The sequence below is a fragment of the Chelonia mydas genome, chromosome 4, assembly GCF_015237465.2.
Source record: "Chelonia mydas isolate rCheMyd1 chromosome 4, rCheMyd1.pri.v2, whole genome shotgun sequence".
In the NCBI taxonomy this organism is placed as follows: Eukaryota; Metazoa; Chordata; order Testudines; family Cheloniidae; genus Chelonia; species Chelonia mydas.
The window spans coordinates 67,514,962-67,532,375 of record NC_057852.1 but is presented as its reverse complement, the minus strand read 5'-3'; the positions used below and the strand labels follow the sequence as shown (position 1 = coordinate 67,532,375).

General features: G+C 39.6%; 1 protein-coding gene across 3 annotated transcripts; it reads right to left on the bottom strand.

The window, feature by feature from the left end:
• Positions 1 to 1,515: 1,515 nt before the first annotated feature.
• Positions 1,516 to 14,865, bottom strand: MSMO1 (methylsterol monooxygenase 1). Of its 3 annotated transcripts, none has more exons than XM_037897494.2 (6): positions 14,748 to 14,865; positions 11,576 to 11,888; positions 8,288 to 8,436; positions 7,036 to 7,162; positions 4,242 to 4,396; positions 1,516 to 2,537 (listed from the first exon to the last, which is right to left on the bottom strand). In XM_037897494.2, the coding sequence occupies exons 2-6, from the start codon at positions 11,828 to 11,830 to the stop codon at positions 2,330 to 2,332; spliced, it is 894 nt and encodes a 297-aa protein (XP_037753422.1). In that variant the 5' UTR covers positions 11,831 to 11,888; positions 14,748 to 14,865; the 3' UTR covers positions 1,516 to 2,329. The 3 variants fall into 3 exon arrangements, with proteins under 3 accessions (XP_037753422.1, XP_007067102.1, XP_037753423.1); XM_007067040.4 differs by having other exon boundaries at positions 14,706 to 14,848; XM_037897495.2 differs by lacking the exon at positions 11,576 to 11,888 and having other exon boundaries at positions 14,706 to 14,847.
• Positions 14,866 to 17,414: the final 2,549 nt, after the last annotated feature.

Below are 17,414 nucleotides of genomic sequence, written 5' to 3'. Positions count from 1 at the left end.
TGTGGTGGTGGGTTGTTGGGTTTTTTTTTTTTCTCTCTTTTTTTTGAGAAAGAGAGAGAGAGGGGGGTGGTTCCCAAAATCACCACTATAGCACTCTGCTTTCATAATGGTTTCTCAGGGTCTACAACAGATGACTACATTACACAGCCTCAACTCCACAAGGGCACAGACCCCACTATGAAGGATGAAACAGCAGTAGCTCAATGCACACACAAACTTTTAGTGTGCATCAGCAGGATCCAGACAGTTGGCATGCAGCAAGCTGCAGTATTATAGATTTACACCGCAGCTTGCTGCACAGAAAGTGCTTGTGTAGATATGCCTTCAATCCCTAAGCACAGTTGGGTGTTGGCCAGAGAGAAAAAGTGTACAGCAAGTATCTTAAGAGCCTGAAAACAAGTCTTTTGAGAGCTATTTCCAAGACATGTCCCTTTACTGAGAACCTTGTGTGCGGTCAGCTAAATTTATAGACAGTTAGCATTTTTTCCCCTTAAAAAAGGGGGGTGAGAGGACAAAGGAATTGGAAGCATTTCTTCTGGAGTACAACAATAGTTACGCTATGTATTTATATGCCTCTGCCACTTATAGCATCAGAGAATCTTCCAAATATTGATTTCTATTTTTAAATCTGTTTCTGTCTCTCCCTGCCTGGCCTGTAGATTAGCTTAATTAGTTTATAAGGGTTTTGTCTGTGTGGGAAAAAATGAAAAGAGGAAAATCTAAGTCAAAGACTTTTGCATTTAATTCTTAAGAGACTAGTTCCATGGTTCTCTTCACTTGTGGGAGAGCATTGGGGTGGCATATCTAAATATTTAGATGGATATAACCTCCACCACTGAAAAAATATTGGTTCTGTGTGCTGTATAAGGTACAGTAGAACCTCAGTGTTAAACACATTGGGAATGGAGGTTGTTTGTAACTCTGAAATGTTTGTAACTGAACAAAACTTTATGGTTGTTCACTTAGAAGTTTACAACTGAAAACTGACTTTAAAAAAAAAGGAAAAAAGTTTCAGAGCTGTATTTAGTAGTTTACGTTTAAACACAGTACTGTTCTGTATTTGCTTCCCCCCCTCCCCGTCTTTGCTGCTGCCCGATTGTGTACTTCCAATTCCAAATGAGATGTGTGGCTGACTGGTCAGTTCGTAACTCTGGTGTTCTGAACTCTAGGTTCTATAGTAGACCTAACCATATTCTGTCCCTGAACTAAGCTGCAGCCTTAGTTTTCCAAAGCTGTAGCCTTGCTTGGGAAAAAGTTAGGTCCATATACACTACAAGATAAGTGTATTAACTATGTTAGGGGACAATAATTTTGTACAAGTCCCAAGTCCCCCAGTTATTATAGTGTAGATAGTTCCTCAGATGTATTCTACAATCGTTACCCTATACTGCTTGAGTCAATTAATTTTAGAATTAACTCTGCTCAGATGTTTTGAAAGTGAGTGGCAATCTAGGGTAATTCCTCATTTGCTTTACATTAAAAATATGGAAGATACACAATGACATACACACGATGCCAAATCAACACATTTATTGTATTTTGTAATCCACAAGTGCAAATCTAGCAACAAGTCAGTTTAGCAAATTACAACACACAGAAGGAAATGTAATGTAAATGCTAAGAACACTGACAAAGTAACTTAAAGAGCAGCAAAAAAGGCTTCAAGTAAAAACAAAACCACCCTTTTCTAATCTTATCTAAAATGTACTACACCCATGTCAGGAATGTTTCTAAACATATAGCCAGCTCATCTGGAATTAATAGTTTGCATTATTTAGTGTGCAAATGGCTGGTCTAAGCTCCTTATCAACTGATGGTATTTTGGTTCCTAAAGCAAATTCTGCCCATTTGCTCCAGGTTTAAATATAGTACCACAGTTTTAATAGGGTTGCTGTATTTGTATTACAAATTTAAGAATATATATATAATTTTTTTTAAAAATGAAGTCCAATTTCAGTATATTATAATGTACATAATTCTACATGAATCCAAATAGGGCATTATAGATACTTTAAAAAGTTTAATAAAATTCTTGCAACAGATGACAAAAAACTTTCAAGTCACCTATGTAATTTTTAAATTTATCTTTAAGTACTGCATATATACTTTAGAGTTGTGTATAAAATAGAAAGCATTCCCATTAGGAAGATATTGCAATGTAATTAATGATTTCCCCTACCACTTGGTAGCCAAGGGACAAGGTATATGCTTAACTTTTGCTTTTAAGAAAAGCAAAATATTGCTTTAATTTGTGATCAGGTGTTAATTACAAATTTGAGCCCAAAAGAAAGATGGAAACAGTTTGTCTGTGGGAGGTTAAATGGGAAATTTAGTTGGACTTTTTTTCTGTCAACAATTCTTGATTCTTCTCTTTCTCTTGATATGAAACATACTGATAATCTGTACCAAAGATTCTATCCCACCATGTGAAGGTTGAAGCATAGTTGCCAATAAAATTCATGTGATGGAAATCATGAAAACGAGCCCCAGCATAGAAGGGAACTAGATGCAGGGGGTTTAGAGGAATATCGTAGCCACTAGAGAGAAAAAACAAAAACAGAATTAAAATACTGAACCATAATGTTTTTAACATTTTGGTTATAAACAAAAACAAAACATACAAACAAACAAAGCCAGGGACCACTGATTACTTCTTGGTTTTCAGTATTCTGCTAAAATTAAAATATTGACTATCAACTACAGTGAAAAACTCTCTGAAATAGTTGCATGAAGAAATTTATTCCACTGTAATACAGAGAGATACCCATCTATTAGGGCCATAGCACTAAAACTAGAGACTGTAGAATACCTATGGACCTGGAATGCTTAAGATTCTGTAAAGTTGGATGCCATTATCTACTCCATTTCCAAATCAACGCTTAATTTAAAAAAGGCAGACTGAAAAATGAAAGCCAGAACACCCAAAACATCACTACAATGATGAATATAGAAGAAAGTCTTGTGTGGCATCTGAGCCAGAATGTACAGTACCAGGTTGAGAAACACATTAAATGTAGCTAAAAATCTCAACATTTAAGTAGTACTGCAGAAAGGAAAGGGAAATGACATTAAAGGATTTCAACATGTTCACATTTTGTTGGACTAGAAAGCATCTTACTCCACCTAGTGGCAAGATAGTGTCTAGATTTGATTTTGCTATAATATTCTTGTCATCCCATGCCTGTTAGTGTGACCACTTCGGGAAAAATGTCCACTGACAGTTGTGGCTTCTATCTGCTGTTCACATTGAAATGCACTACTTCGATTTAGTTTCATCCATTTTTATTTTATTTATGCTGCTGTAGTGTTGCATTCCTCAGTTCATAAGGCATATAACAACAGCTTCCCTCAAATGGAAGTGAAGTAAAAATCACAGAAAATGTTAAAATTGATACAATGAAGCTATTTGACCACCTGAAGAATGGGTCATTGTTCTAACCTATAATATTTTATACCATTCTTGATCTTTCAGTTCTTGCCTGTAAGTATATTACTACATTGAGATTAGGTTAATTAAAAACAAGTAAAGATTGCTCTCCAAGCCCCACAGAAGATTTAGGAAAATGTAGACTGTCATTATGGACCACCACCTACAGGCAATTTTTCCTGGGAGCTGAACTGGGGCCCCTTAGGTCAAGCAAGCATTGGTTCTCCAAGACAAGCCTTTCTGCACAGGCAAGCCTATTGACAGAGAAGTTTAAGATATACTACCTTGAGTATATATATATATATTGAGGGAGAGTATACCCCATCCATTTTAGTAAAATAAAACCTCACTTATTTCATATGTTAGCAAACATTAGGTAATTTGTGTACTAAATATCCAATGTTCTCTCTCAGGCTCTAAGTTCAATCTTGAGAGCTTCACTGGTGTCCGAGATTTACCTTTCCTAAAAACTGAGATCACAAAATGTATAATCCTGCCACTAATCTCACAAACTGTGTTTCTAGTAGATGCTTTCTGAAGTTGTTTTAGTGAGAGCCCTATTTTCCCACCCAAGGAGTTTTGTTATTAACATTGCCAAAACAGAACAACAATTATTATTTTGAAAAGGATAAATGGCCAACTACAATACTGAAATGAAAGAAGCACTACAATCCTTCTCTGGCTGTTGTACACTATGTGTGGACTTCTATTTGTAGTGTGGTAAAGAGCCTCCTAGTATCATATATACTAGCACAAAGATAGGTGGAAGAGCCAAGTATGGAAAAATCACTAACACTGAATGAGAGGATTTTACCTGTGTACATCAATGGTTTCCATTAAGCGACATATTACCCAGGCCCACAGAAGAATCATATGGTTACAGAAAACAATAATGCCAATGAAAAAACCAGTTCCAAGGATAAGCGTTTCCAGTGGATGTGCATACTCTGCTTGCATCCCAAATGGAGACTGGGAGGAAAACAAAAACACACACAGTAAGCACTTTTCTGTAGTATGTCAACACACTCAAGAGTCAGACCAGTTTAGAACAGAGATAACTGTAAATAGGATGGTCTTGCAGACAGGGCACTCAAGAGACTGGGGTTCAATCCCTGGTTCATCCACTGGCTATACAGGGGCACATGATCAAGTGCTTCAGTCCCCCAGGAGTGTTCCCTTACCTCAGTGGGAAGGACAAAAACCACTGATGGTTTTGAGTCACTCCAATACTACAGTGATGACAACCTTGCAAATAAATAAAAGAAAGCTTGCCATTTCTATATATTAGTTACGAATGGTAGGAAACATGTTTCCCCATTTCCCTGGCCATTATCAACTTCCCTGAACCAGAAATTAGTAGTAAAATCAAATGATCTCATTATGGCAATTACAGCAAGTTTTTGTGAAAGCCTTACAATTTTTAAATACCTTCCACAACACAGGAATACATGAGTTTATATAAATTTGTATCTATTAATAGTGCTTCAGCTTGTAATATTAATAACATTATTCATAATGTATTGCTAGATCAAAACTGTGATTTGACAACTGCCAACCAGAATCAGTAACGTGAAATCAAAGCAGTTCTCAAAGGAAGAATGTGGACCCCTTTTTGTCCCTTAGGGACCAACGAGGTCTAAAGTAAGGAAGTGAAACAGTGAATAGGTGATCTTACCATAGGTAAGATGGTAAGGGCCTAAGAGTATTTAAAGGATCATATACATCACATATTAGACAGTATCATATAAGCAATATAATTGTTGGCCTAGTGCAGTTAATAAGACCTTTGAATAAACTTTTTGGAAGTAAAAAGTGCAGACACAGCCTTTTTGGCTTACTAGATATCCTGTTCAGTTTTTGGACTGTCCCAGGTTTGGGTACAGTAGACCTGCCAGATATAATAAGGATAAAAAAGCAGAGTCCCTGAACTCCCTCTCAAACAATAAAATTAATAGCTTTGTTACTGCTAATAAGTAGATAAATGTTATATAACCTGTTGAGTAATGCAGAATTTCATATTTGGTCATAAATTATTATATAACAAATCAGAATAGGGTGTTGATAAAAGTCTGATGCCATCCTGGGTACAAAAAAAAAAAAAGCACCGAGACTTAAGTGTTTGTCTTTGTTTATGTACAGCCTTGGGTTTGTGTACATGCAGCCAATTCATTGTCCAATCACCCCTAACTGATCACTGGGTGTGGCATTCTGTACTGATGCTGAAATAAATAAACTGATCTTTAAATATTCATGGTAATTAGGCCCAATGGCCTGTGATGGGATGTTAGATGGGGTGGGATCTGAGTTACTACAGAGAATTCTTTCCTGGGTATCTGGCTGGTGAATCTTGCCCATATGCTTAGGGTTCAGCTGATCGCCATATTTGGGGTCGGGAAGGAATTTTCCTCCAGGGCAGATTGGAAGAGGCCCTGGAGGTTTTTCGCCTTCCTCTGTAGCATGGGTCATAGGTGACTTGCTGGAGGATTCTCTGCTCCTTGAAGTCTTTAAACCATGATTTGAGGACTTCAAAAGCTCAGACGTAGGTGAGAAGTTTATTGCAGGAGTGGGCGGGTAAGATTCTGTGGCCTGCATTGTGCAGGAGGTCAGATTAGATCATCATAATTGTCCCTTCTGACCTTAATGTCTATGAATCTATAAACCTGTTCCTTGGATTCGAACCTGGAGTTCGCAAGTGGCTATTGTCTGCTACACCAAACAGTGGTTGTCTGTTTGACAAATTCATAAGGTAACCTGTGGACCTAGTTGGTGGTCCTGAAACATCCTTACAAAATGAGAATGCTATATAAAATATACGAATTCACCACATCCAAGTTCAGGAAATACAACACTAAAAACAGTTTTGAAGAAGAACACTGTCAACTTGAATTTTTTAAGACTACTTTTGGAATGAAGCTCTTTTTAATTAGTATGTCCTGAACACTTTTTTTTTTTTTTTTTAAATCCTTAAGAGTGTATAAGGATTTTTGTGGCCCTACTGCTGTTTATTATAAGGATCTTTTTAGGACTGTACAAGACAAACAATTAAAGTGACTATATTTAGAATGTCAATTGCCCAAACCAATCTTGCAGCTATAGTAATCTTACCGTACAATAAAGATTATGGCATAGTAATTATAAAGATAACTCTAATCTTAGTTAAACTTATAACAGGCTACAAATCTTCTAACAAATGTGATTGTTGTATTTAATGGCATACTGTCAATTTGACAAATGAATAATCAAGTAGACAGTCACCATCCTGACAGTCAGATGCTAAAAGGTAGGTATCAGAACACGGCTGCCATTTGAGTGAAAGGGAGAGAAGAGACAAAGAGTTGTTACAAGACATGTTCTGTTAGATCTATGATATCTGGGTTAATTTAATAGTTATGGAACCACCCAGAAGTCGTTTAAACACATTTACAAATACTAGGGTAATGGATATAAGAAAAAACTAGCTAGGTGTAAAATATTTTGTAAGATTGGCTGTTCTCCCTATTTCCAAATGGATGCAAGATCTATTTAAATATGCTTGATTAATACAGTGTTTCATATAACCAGGATGCTTACAATAAACACAAGGTTGAAATCATTAAAGTAGTACATACTATGAACTCATGATGAACTTTATGGATGTACTTGTATATTCTCTTGTGATGCAAGAGTCTATGCAAGAAATAGTGCCAGGCATCCTCAATCACTGCACATCCAAAACACTGGGCAAGTAGCATGTACCTTTAAAAAAAAAAAATATATATATATATATATATAGTTAGCTATAGCAAGATTAAAATATATGAAAGAAAGTATTTTTCTTTGCTAAACAGGCCAAATCCAGGATGTATGCGCAGGGAAAGGCTCTGGAAACTTGGGATGTACATTTAACTTTAAGTACAGTTAATAATCAGATAATATGCACTATGAGCACATGCATATGCTGTTAACAGCTCTTTTATTGATCTACTACTGACAAATACCACTGAATATAGTACCTAAAATTGTACATATATTTATTTGCTAACAAAACATAATATGTACCATTTTAAGTACTATACTCAGTGGTATGTGTCAGCAGATCAATGAAAGAGCTGTTAAATGAGTCAACATGCAATACTGCAAGCTTCTTAGTTTGGCCATTGACACGCGTGTGTGCGCTCTCACACTAACACGCACCTGTATATTAACACACTGCAGTTATATAAAGAAAAAAAAAAGCAGCATTAGCACTAGAAAGGAGATAGCTTAGTACCCTGCAAGAAATTGGCCATCTATTGTAAAAAAATATAGAAAATTACTGTATGTAATATTTCTCCTGACACTAAAACTAGTAAAAGAGGCACTTAAAAAACATAAGGATTGCGATTTAAATATGTATTAGTTTGCAGACAGAAGAGTGTGCACATGGTACAGTCTCTTTCCTGAGGTACATAATACAGTATGTGGGTAACGCTTCATCATGTTATTTCTGGAAATGAACCAGATGGCTCAAAAAACATTAGATACTTGCATATACGAGGGTGCTCACGAGCCCACAGATGGTGTCTTAACTTCCAGCCACACTGTATCCCTTTTTGGATTTAGTTTTTCAAATCCTCCCTCTCCGGGATTTGAACAACATTGCAGGCATTAGGCACTATATCAAATATAGGACCCTAGCCTGGTCCCATTATTGCAACTGGATAAACTTCAGTGAGAACAAGATTGGGTCTATGAATTACACATTCATTCAAAACAATCACATGACTGTGCAGCACACTAAGTTCCCTAGCAGCTGGGAACATTTCACAGGTACTGTCATCGGTTCTTCCAACAGAGAGTTAAAACAGAAGTACAAATAACATTTCAATGGTTTCTACCTACCATCTTGGCATCCTTTCCCAGTCATAAGGGATATTGAAGTACTCTGTGAAATAGTAGGTACCACATATCAGAGGAAGCTGAATACAGAAGTGATTGAAGAGAAGCGTTTTTAAACACTTCCACTGCTTCTCCCACGTTTCTGGTTTATCCTAGGAAAAAGAAATTTCCAATCATCAGTCCTAGTATGCAATATCATTGCAGAAGTACAGAAAGTAATTCTGAAGATTTGGCTTCAAGCTACAAAAGAAAAAAAAAAAAAAGCATTCACTGAATTTCCTACTTTGCCAAGCTATGCTTTAGTATTACAGACACGTAGTGCTGTAATGAACTAGCTAGTCTTTAGGTCTACCACTGATCTCTACTGGATAGACCTGTTCAACTGTGTTTGATATATACTGTATTGCTAAAAGCTGATAAATATTTTCCTTTGCTCAGTAGTAGGGGCCTGTGCTTTTGGAGAAAGTTCTGACCACCAAGTAGTTCTAAGTAGTCTGTGTGTGCATAACAAGTGAGAATTGTAAAATCTTAGGTGGTCACATTTGTTACATAACATACAATCATATTTTTAGGTGTCAGAAGTACATATGCAGTAAGTTAAGGATCCACTACATCCTAGGTGATTTTCACTGTTTTAGTGAGTTTAAGTCAACTCGTCACATTATAAAGAAAGAGATGCAAACGAACAGACTGATGGATTAATTAGGTGACCTGAAAAAAGTATAAACAAGAAGCAAAAGCCTGAAAGAAAGTGGAGTTTCCAAGAATTCTTTTTTACCTTCATAAAAGAAAGAAAAACAAATCAGGTCTTGTCTACCTTGGAAGATTATGGGCCCCTGGAGAGCTAGCAGGATGACATCACAGCATCTGTCAAGTGAGAACTGACTGAGATGAACGACTTAAGTGAAACTATTTGTTTTTATTGACATCTATTTAACTCTATCACTACATTAACTTGGGGATGGGGGGGAGAAAAATCACCTAAAATTTAGCATCCCACCAATTTAAGGACTGCGAAAATTCCTAAACCACATAAAAAGAGATTGCCGGTTTTGCTGGAGAATGGGTGTGGATAGGGTGACCAGCTGTCCCGATTTTATAGGGACAGTCCTGATGTTTGGGTTTTTTTTTTTCTTTTATAGGCTCCTATTACCCCCCCTGCAACCCCACACCCTCTCTCCCAATTTTTCACACTTGCTGTCTGGTCACCCTTGGTGTGGAGGTGAAGGCAAACCCAATAATTTTCATATTCTTTAAAAAAAGTGTGAAACCATTCTCTGCTTCTTACATATGTCAGTAAACTGGCAAGTTATTTTTCTCCCATTTGCAACTCAGCTTTCAATTAACCTAATAAAGTCTCAATGACTAAACATGAGATTATTTTAATCTCGTGTTAGACTGAAATGATTGTTAAAAGACCCTTTTGTGCCTCCAAAGAAAGTATGGTCAGCCGAACTCAAATTCTACAGTCCCAGTTTTCAATCACCTGGAAAGTAGGTTCCTAAGCAGTTTCTATTGGCTGGTAGATAAAAAATAGATGTGAGAGGAAGGTACCAAAAGGGACTGAAGAGAGAACTGTTTGGGGGGAGGAGGGGGGTGTCAAAGGATACAGGCAGATTGGGAAAGAGCAGAGGAAGGGCAGTACAGTTCAGAGTGATGACAAGTCAGTGTATTTCTGAGGGTGGAATTTGGGTATATATCATATCTCAAGTTGTAATTATTTTCTTTTTAATACAAATTCCTTTGTGTTGTATTGTTTTTTCTATCCTATAAGCTTTAAAGGTAGGTCACATTAGTGACCAAAACTAAAATTAACTAAAGCAACCTGATTTTACAGGGGTTTGGCCACAAATCATTCCAATTCATTATTTTATTTTTTTAAATGTAACTTCCAAGTTCTCCTAAACAGCTTTTCTATAAAGTGACAATAAAATAAGTATTCATTAGCACTTGTTCGCATTGCAGTCATACAAAACTCATGGGTGACTTCACCACTTGCAAGAGAGTTATTATCCAAGACTCATTCAGATAAAAACTATACCATGCCAACATATGCACTTCTCCACTACATTTTCATTACACACACACACTTGTACAAATGCAAGGATACAAAGAGATGCTGGGGATTAAAGTCTGTTGCAAGGATGTGTGGGATAGATCATCCCATTTAACAGTCACAGCTATGACATCTATATTTACTTAATATTTTCCAACCAAATTATGTAAGCATTTATATACTTAAGTTTCACAAGAATTTTTCCAACACTCACTGTTATAGAACAAGTTTGATTTTAAATCCAGTCCTTAATATGAACATGTAAGTCAGGCAAGTGGGGAAAACAATCACCAGGTTGCATTGGATGGGCAGATTACCTGTATTATGGAATGAAATTCACTCAGTGTGGACAGCTTGCTCAGTGTTTTCTGTGTTACAGAAACTTTGCATTGCCTCTTCAAGGGGATGTGGGTGGAGATGTCCTGCAGGGAAGGCCCAAGGTGTGGCCCCCATCTTGGCACTTAAGAAGCCAACATATGGGAGCAGTAGGGCAGGGGAGAGGTTTACAGCAGTGATATTGACTGTGCAAATGGCTCTTTAATATGTCTCCTGCAGTTCTTTGCAACACGATATTAAAGTTATCAGCCAACAGTAGAAGCATCCTGATTATTAACCAATGTTATCAACTTGCGCTAAGTTATTAAACTTATTTGCTGAGACGATATATACACACACTTTACATATAAAAACTAAATATTTCCTCTGTCATACTGTTTAAATCTAGTACACTACAGTACTATAGTAAATGAAACAATCAATTCATACTACTGTGGCTCTTTTGGGTAATGTTGATCACTTTGATCACTATTTTGGTTCCTGAACCCTTGAAGTCTGAGCATCACTGGGCTACAGGATCCAGATTTATACTTAGCCAAGAGCCCAAATCTTCCACACACAGGTATGTAGCCTCTATTCCACTTGGTGTAATGGAACAGTGATTGAAGAGGCTGTGCTGCAAAGTTATCCTTTGCATTCACTTTGAGAACAATGGATCCCTTCCCCTCCCACAAAGCTGAAGGAGTTCCATCACCAACCCCAATAACCTGTGGCTTTATATAGGTGGAAGTGAGGTGTGAGAGCCTCCCATAAAATATATAGACTAGCACATCAAGAACAGATGTTTCTACATTCTAAGATTCCTGACCATTTGTAAAATACGAAGTTAGAATATCACATAATTTGTACATAAAACAAGGCAACCAGAAACCTGTGCAATTCAAAATTCTTTGTCTTACCTGCTGAATTTTATACTTTTGCATATAAGGTATAAACTGAAATATAAATCCAGGTAGACAGAGCAAAAAGTAGGAAAGTTCATGAACTATGAGTGATCCCCATGTTGCAATCTGGAACTTGGTGTAATTGTCCAGCATATAGTTCCAAGCATTTTTAAATGGTTGCTGCAGTGGATTGTCAGGCAAGAAAGAGTCGATGTATTCCACAGCCAGGTAAGCGGAGTTCAGGATGTCAACACTCTCATTCACTGCCATTGTTCAAATATAAAAAAACTTCACACTTGCAGTTGCTCTGCAGAATTCTAGAAACAGCCTATAAATTTTAAAAGGTAAAATTGAATTTGTTACTGACAAATTGATGCTGTTCAAACAGCCATCTACTTCAATTAAAAAAAAGGTTACATTAAAGGGTTAAGAAGGACACTGTAAAAATACATTGTACTTTAGAAAAGCACAAAACTATGATGTAAACAGAATCAACAGGTTTAATCCTACAGTTAAACTGAAATCAGATCAAGTGAGTAGAGGGCTAACGGATAAACTCAAACAGGGGAGTGCACAAGGGAGGGCAAGCAGAGGCATGGGCTCTCCCCAATAATCGGCAGGGTCACAGAGCTTCTCCAAAAGTGGTCAACATAAGAATGGCCATACTGGCTCAGAACAAAGGTCCATCTAGCCCAATATCCTGTCTTCCAACAGTGGCCAATGCCAGATTCTCCAGAGGGAATGAACAGAACAGGTAATCATCAAACAATCCATTCCCTGTTGCCCATTCCCAGCTTCCAGCAAACAGACGCTAGGGATACCATCCCTGCCCATCCTGGCTAATAGCCATTGATGGACCTATCCTCCATGAATTTCTCTCGTTCTTTTTTGAACCCTGTTCTAGTCTTGGCCTCCACAAGATCCTCTGGCAAGAATTTGCATAGGCTGACTGCGCATTGTGTGAAGAAATACTTCCGTTTGTTTAAAACCTGCTGCCTATTAATTTATATTAGTGACCCCTAGTTCATGTGTTATGAGTAAATAACACTTCCTTACTTACTTTCTTCACACTTGTCATGATTTTATAGACCTCTAGCATATTCCCATTTAGTCATCTCTTTTCAAGCTGAAAATCCCAGTCTTATTAATCTCTCCTCATATGGAAGCCATTCCATACCCCTAATCATTTTTGGTGCCCTTTTCTGAACCTTTTCCAATTCGAATATATCTTTTTTGAGATAGGGTGGCCACATCTGCACGCAGTATTCAAGATGCGGGCATACCATAGGATTTATATAGAGGCAATATGATATTTTCTATCTTATCTATCCCTTTCTTAATGATTCTGTTTGCTTTTTTGACTGCCGCTGAAGATTGAGTGGGTGTTTTCAGAGAAATATCCACAATGATTCCAAGATCTCTTTCTTGAGTGGTAACAGCTAATTTAGACCCCATCATTTTATATGTATAATTAGGATTATGTTTTCTAATGTGAATTACTTTGCATTTATCAACATTGAATTTCATCTGCCATTTTGTTGCCCAGTCGCCCAGTTTTGAGAGATACTTTTGTAGCTCTTTGCAGTCTGCCTGGGATTTAACTATTTTTAGTAGTTTTGGATCATCTACAAATTTTGCCACTTCACTATTTACCCTTTTTTCAAATGTAAATTGCTATGTATGCCCCTGAATCCAAATGTTTCTAATAACTGGCTTGGTGGCAAGCCCCTTCAGAGAATCTGTACCTAAACGTCTATCATCATAAACTCTTAATTATTTTAGAAGTGTAACACTGATATCAATCACCATTATAAAATTCTATTCATTCACTGAGCAAGGCGGCTTCTTTTCAAATGTTGAGTAAAGCAACGGATTATTATTTCAACCTTAAACCATTCCTCTGAGAAAACACCCTGGTAAGTAAAATGGCAGTTAGGGAGGTTGATAAAAAATGTTCAGTATACTAAAAGTAGAACTTTTTGTAGTTACGTACAGGTGGATTTCTTCAGACTATTCAGTAGTGTTGATCAACAACTTTCTATCAAATTTTCTTGGGAAAAAACTAGGGGTTTGATTAAATAAGAATTTTCATGGAAAGTATACTGGCTTCCTCAAGAACTTTTGATTTTGTTGAAAAACCTTCCCTCTCCCGCCTGATATTTGGCCAAATTTTGTCAGTAAAAAATTGATATTTTAAACTATTAAAAAAAATGAAAATCTCCATGGGTAATGTTTTGGGTAACAAGTTTAAGCATGGCATGTAATGGAAAAATTACTTGCTTAAAACTATTAAATAGTTTGACTCCTAAACACAAGGATTGTACGTGTTACTGCAAACACAGTGTGTATTTCCCCACAGCAGAACAAAATTATTCAAACTGCAAGATTACTTACTTATCAGAGGCCAAACAACATATACAATTTAGAATCCAATGGCAAAACAACCCATATGTTAAGTTAGGATGTACTGTACTCACTAGATCCCAAGGCATGATATCTTTTCTTTTATAGTCAAAGGATGAAACAGTTTAGGGCAAATACTCTGGCCTGAGTGGTTCAAGAGCCAAACAAACAATCAACATCACCCAGAAGAGACACAGTAATGTGAATTCATGGTTTGATTTACTGTAGTACTATATATTCCAATGACAGGGGAGTTTAACTAACACACACACACACGTTATTTTCACAGTAAAATGACTAACCAAGTATTATTTTTATCAACTACAACTGGTTAACTACATGGTAAAAACACCCTGAATGGTTAAAAACAACTAAAAATCAGTGTTTTAACATCATGCGCTAGGAAGAGCCTTGCAATGGGGACAGAGTATCGCTGGCTTAGGGGTTAATTGTAAGGATGTTCCCCCCCCCCCTTTTATTGCAGCATGGCTACACGTCTGGTGACTGGCTCGGTAGGTGGTTCTGACACGAGCAATTTTCACAATCAAATCTGTTCTGACTCTTGGACAAAATTAAAAGCTTGCCAGCAACAGGGCAAGGCAGCCGGCCTCCGAACAGCGCCCAGCCCCGGGCGAGGGGCGCCGGGCACAGTGAGCTCCTCCCGCTGCCAGGAGACCGGAGTGGCAGAGCCCAGCACCCCAGCCTTGAGACCCCAGCCCAGGCCGCCCAGCCCCTCACTCACCTGCACAGCACCAGCACCAGCCGCTACCCCTCACGCACTCACCTCACCCGCTTCTCACCCATCAACAACAGCAGCCGCTCCGCGCTCTCCCATTGGCCGCACAACACCCCTGCGCCGCTTTGATTGGCTCCCGGGCGGGAATCGGTGCCCATCAGGCGTGGGGCGGGTGGGGTAGGGGGGCAGAGCGGTCCCACCCGATGATGATTGGTAGAAGGGATGGAGTGAGCATAGTGAGATCTCGGAGCGCAGCCAATGAGGAGCGAGGGAGCCCAGGTGACGGCGAAAACGCCATTAGAAGGAGACGGGCTGAGAGGGCAGCCCCAGGTGGGAAGAAGAGGCGGGGCCGTTACCGTGGTTACTTCTGCAGTTAATCACTTTCCTAAGCGCCTCGGGGGTTTTGTAGCGCTCGGTCTCCGCTTTCTACCCACGGAAATTGTGCTGCCCTCGCCCAGCCTGGGGGCAGTGCCCGGCTCGGACCCAGGCCCCGTGCGCAGGCCGCAGCAGCCCTTGGCGGCCGCTCCCCGCCCGAGGAGGGGGCTGTGGGGGTGATTAACGGGGGCGTAAATGTGGTTGAGAAGAAGACAGCGAGCTTGGTGCGCGCCTTGGGGCTGGGGCCCGGGCCCGGCCAGCCCGCAACGGCAGGACACCGTGGGAGCCGTGTTTCGGGGGGGCGGGATAAAGTAACGGGCCCAGGAAAGCGCTACAGGCACCGGGCTTGGTGCCTCTCCCTGAGTCTACCCCAGTGCCATGGGAGTGGGCAAAGCCCAAGAGCTTCAGCCCCAGACAGGGGTCTGGTAACCTGAGCCCTGCTGTCCAGGGCTGAAGCCCTCCAGCTTCAGCTTCTGCCCTGCATGGTGGGGCTTAGGCTTTGGCCCTAGCAAGTCTAAACCAGCTCTGGTGACCCCATTAAAACACAGTCCCGACCCACAGTTTGAGAACCGCTGTTAAGGTCAGAGCCATTGTATAAAATACCATTTGGGCTGTAGGCTTAATAAAGGAATTTCTGCTTAAAATTAGTGTCCCGTCTCCCCTAATAATATTACTTTCAAATAATTCCAACAGGGTGGTGTCAGGGCCAGCTTCCATGGGGTTCAGGCCCCCCATGGAGCAGGCACAGCGTGGTTCTACTCCGGGCTATCCAGGCAAACACCTGGGTCCACTAGCCGAAGGGGGGAGAGCTGTCCCTGGCTTTTGCTAGTGCAGCTGAGGCCCCATTTTTCTGTCTCTGCCTCAGCTGGTAGCTTGATGTACACCTGGCCTGTTTCATACTTCTGACAAGGGAGTTAACACTATTCACAAGGTGTGGCCACTTAGATTTTCTGTCTGCGTGGTTGCTTGTCATGCCTTAAATCATACTCCTTTGAGAGTCAAGAGGTACTTATCTGTAAAACAGGTCAGCTACCTCTGCTGATTAATTTCAAATTGTCACCATATATGAAGTAATATTAGGTGTTATTTACCTTGGCATCTATTTACCAGTTACAAAACTACAAATAAGTGCAATATTTCAAATGAGCTTCCCTCTTCCAATGCTGGGGATTGGCAACTAACACCTAAACCAACACGACTATCTACACTGTGTAAGGTAAATAATTTCAGAGACAATATAAAGACACAAACACTGAATAGCTCTGGCTTGCAGCCACAGCTGGTGAGAAAGAACTGAGTGGTGGTTGGGCCACTCTGACCTTCATGCCTTCAATCTGGGGCATGAGGACACTGAGGGAGCATGCCAGGCCCCAAATGACACTGCTACCTAAATGTCTCTGTTCAAGCATATAAGGTGCAAGAGTGGAATATGAAGAGAGACACACACAAGCACTTGAAGCACGATGTTCTCTGAGTTGAATAATGCAGTTGAAATTAGAAAGGTCACATCTATTAGTTCTTTAAATCAACAACTCAGAGCATTGAAACACAGTAGTGACCAAAATATTTATTATGAGTTGACTTAACTGACTGGCAAGCTGGTCAACAAAAGAGAAGACCCAGAGAGACAAATGTGGGGGAAGGGAGGTTTGATGAGAATAAAAGCAGCAACAACTGATGCAAAAGTTGGATGTACTACCTGTTGGAAGACTCCTTGTTGACTGAAGTCAAGGAGGAACTACCTGGAAGATTCTAGGTACTGAGATGTGGCAGTTGGTAGCACATGCTGAGTGGAAAGGTAGGCCATAGAATATCAGGGTTGGAAGGAACCTCAGGAGGTCATCTAGTCCAACCCCATGCTCAAAGCAGGACCAATCCCCAACTAAATCATCCCAGCCAGGCCTTTGTCAAGCCTGACCTTAAAAACTTCTAAGGAAGGAGATTCCACCACCTCCCTAGGTAACGCATTCCACTGTTTCACCACCCTTCTAGTGAAGAAGTTTTTCCTAATATCCAACCTAAACCTCCCCCACTGCAATTCGAGACCATTACTCCTTGTTCTGTCATCTGCTACCACTGAGAACAGTCTAGATCCATCCTCTTTGGAACCCCCTTTCAGGTAGTTGAAAGCAGCTATCAAATCCCCCCTCATTCTTCTCTTCCGCAGACTAAACAATCCCAGTTCCCTCAGCCTCTCCTCATAAGTCATGTGTTCCAGTCCCCTAATAATTTTTGTTGCCCTCCGTTGGACTCTTTCCAATTTTTCCACATCCTTCTTGTAGTGTGGGGCCCAAAACTGGACACAGTACTCCAGGTGAGCCTCACCAATGTTGAATAGAG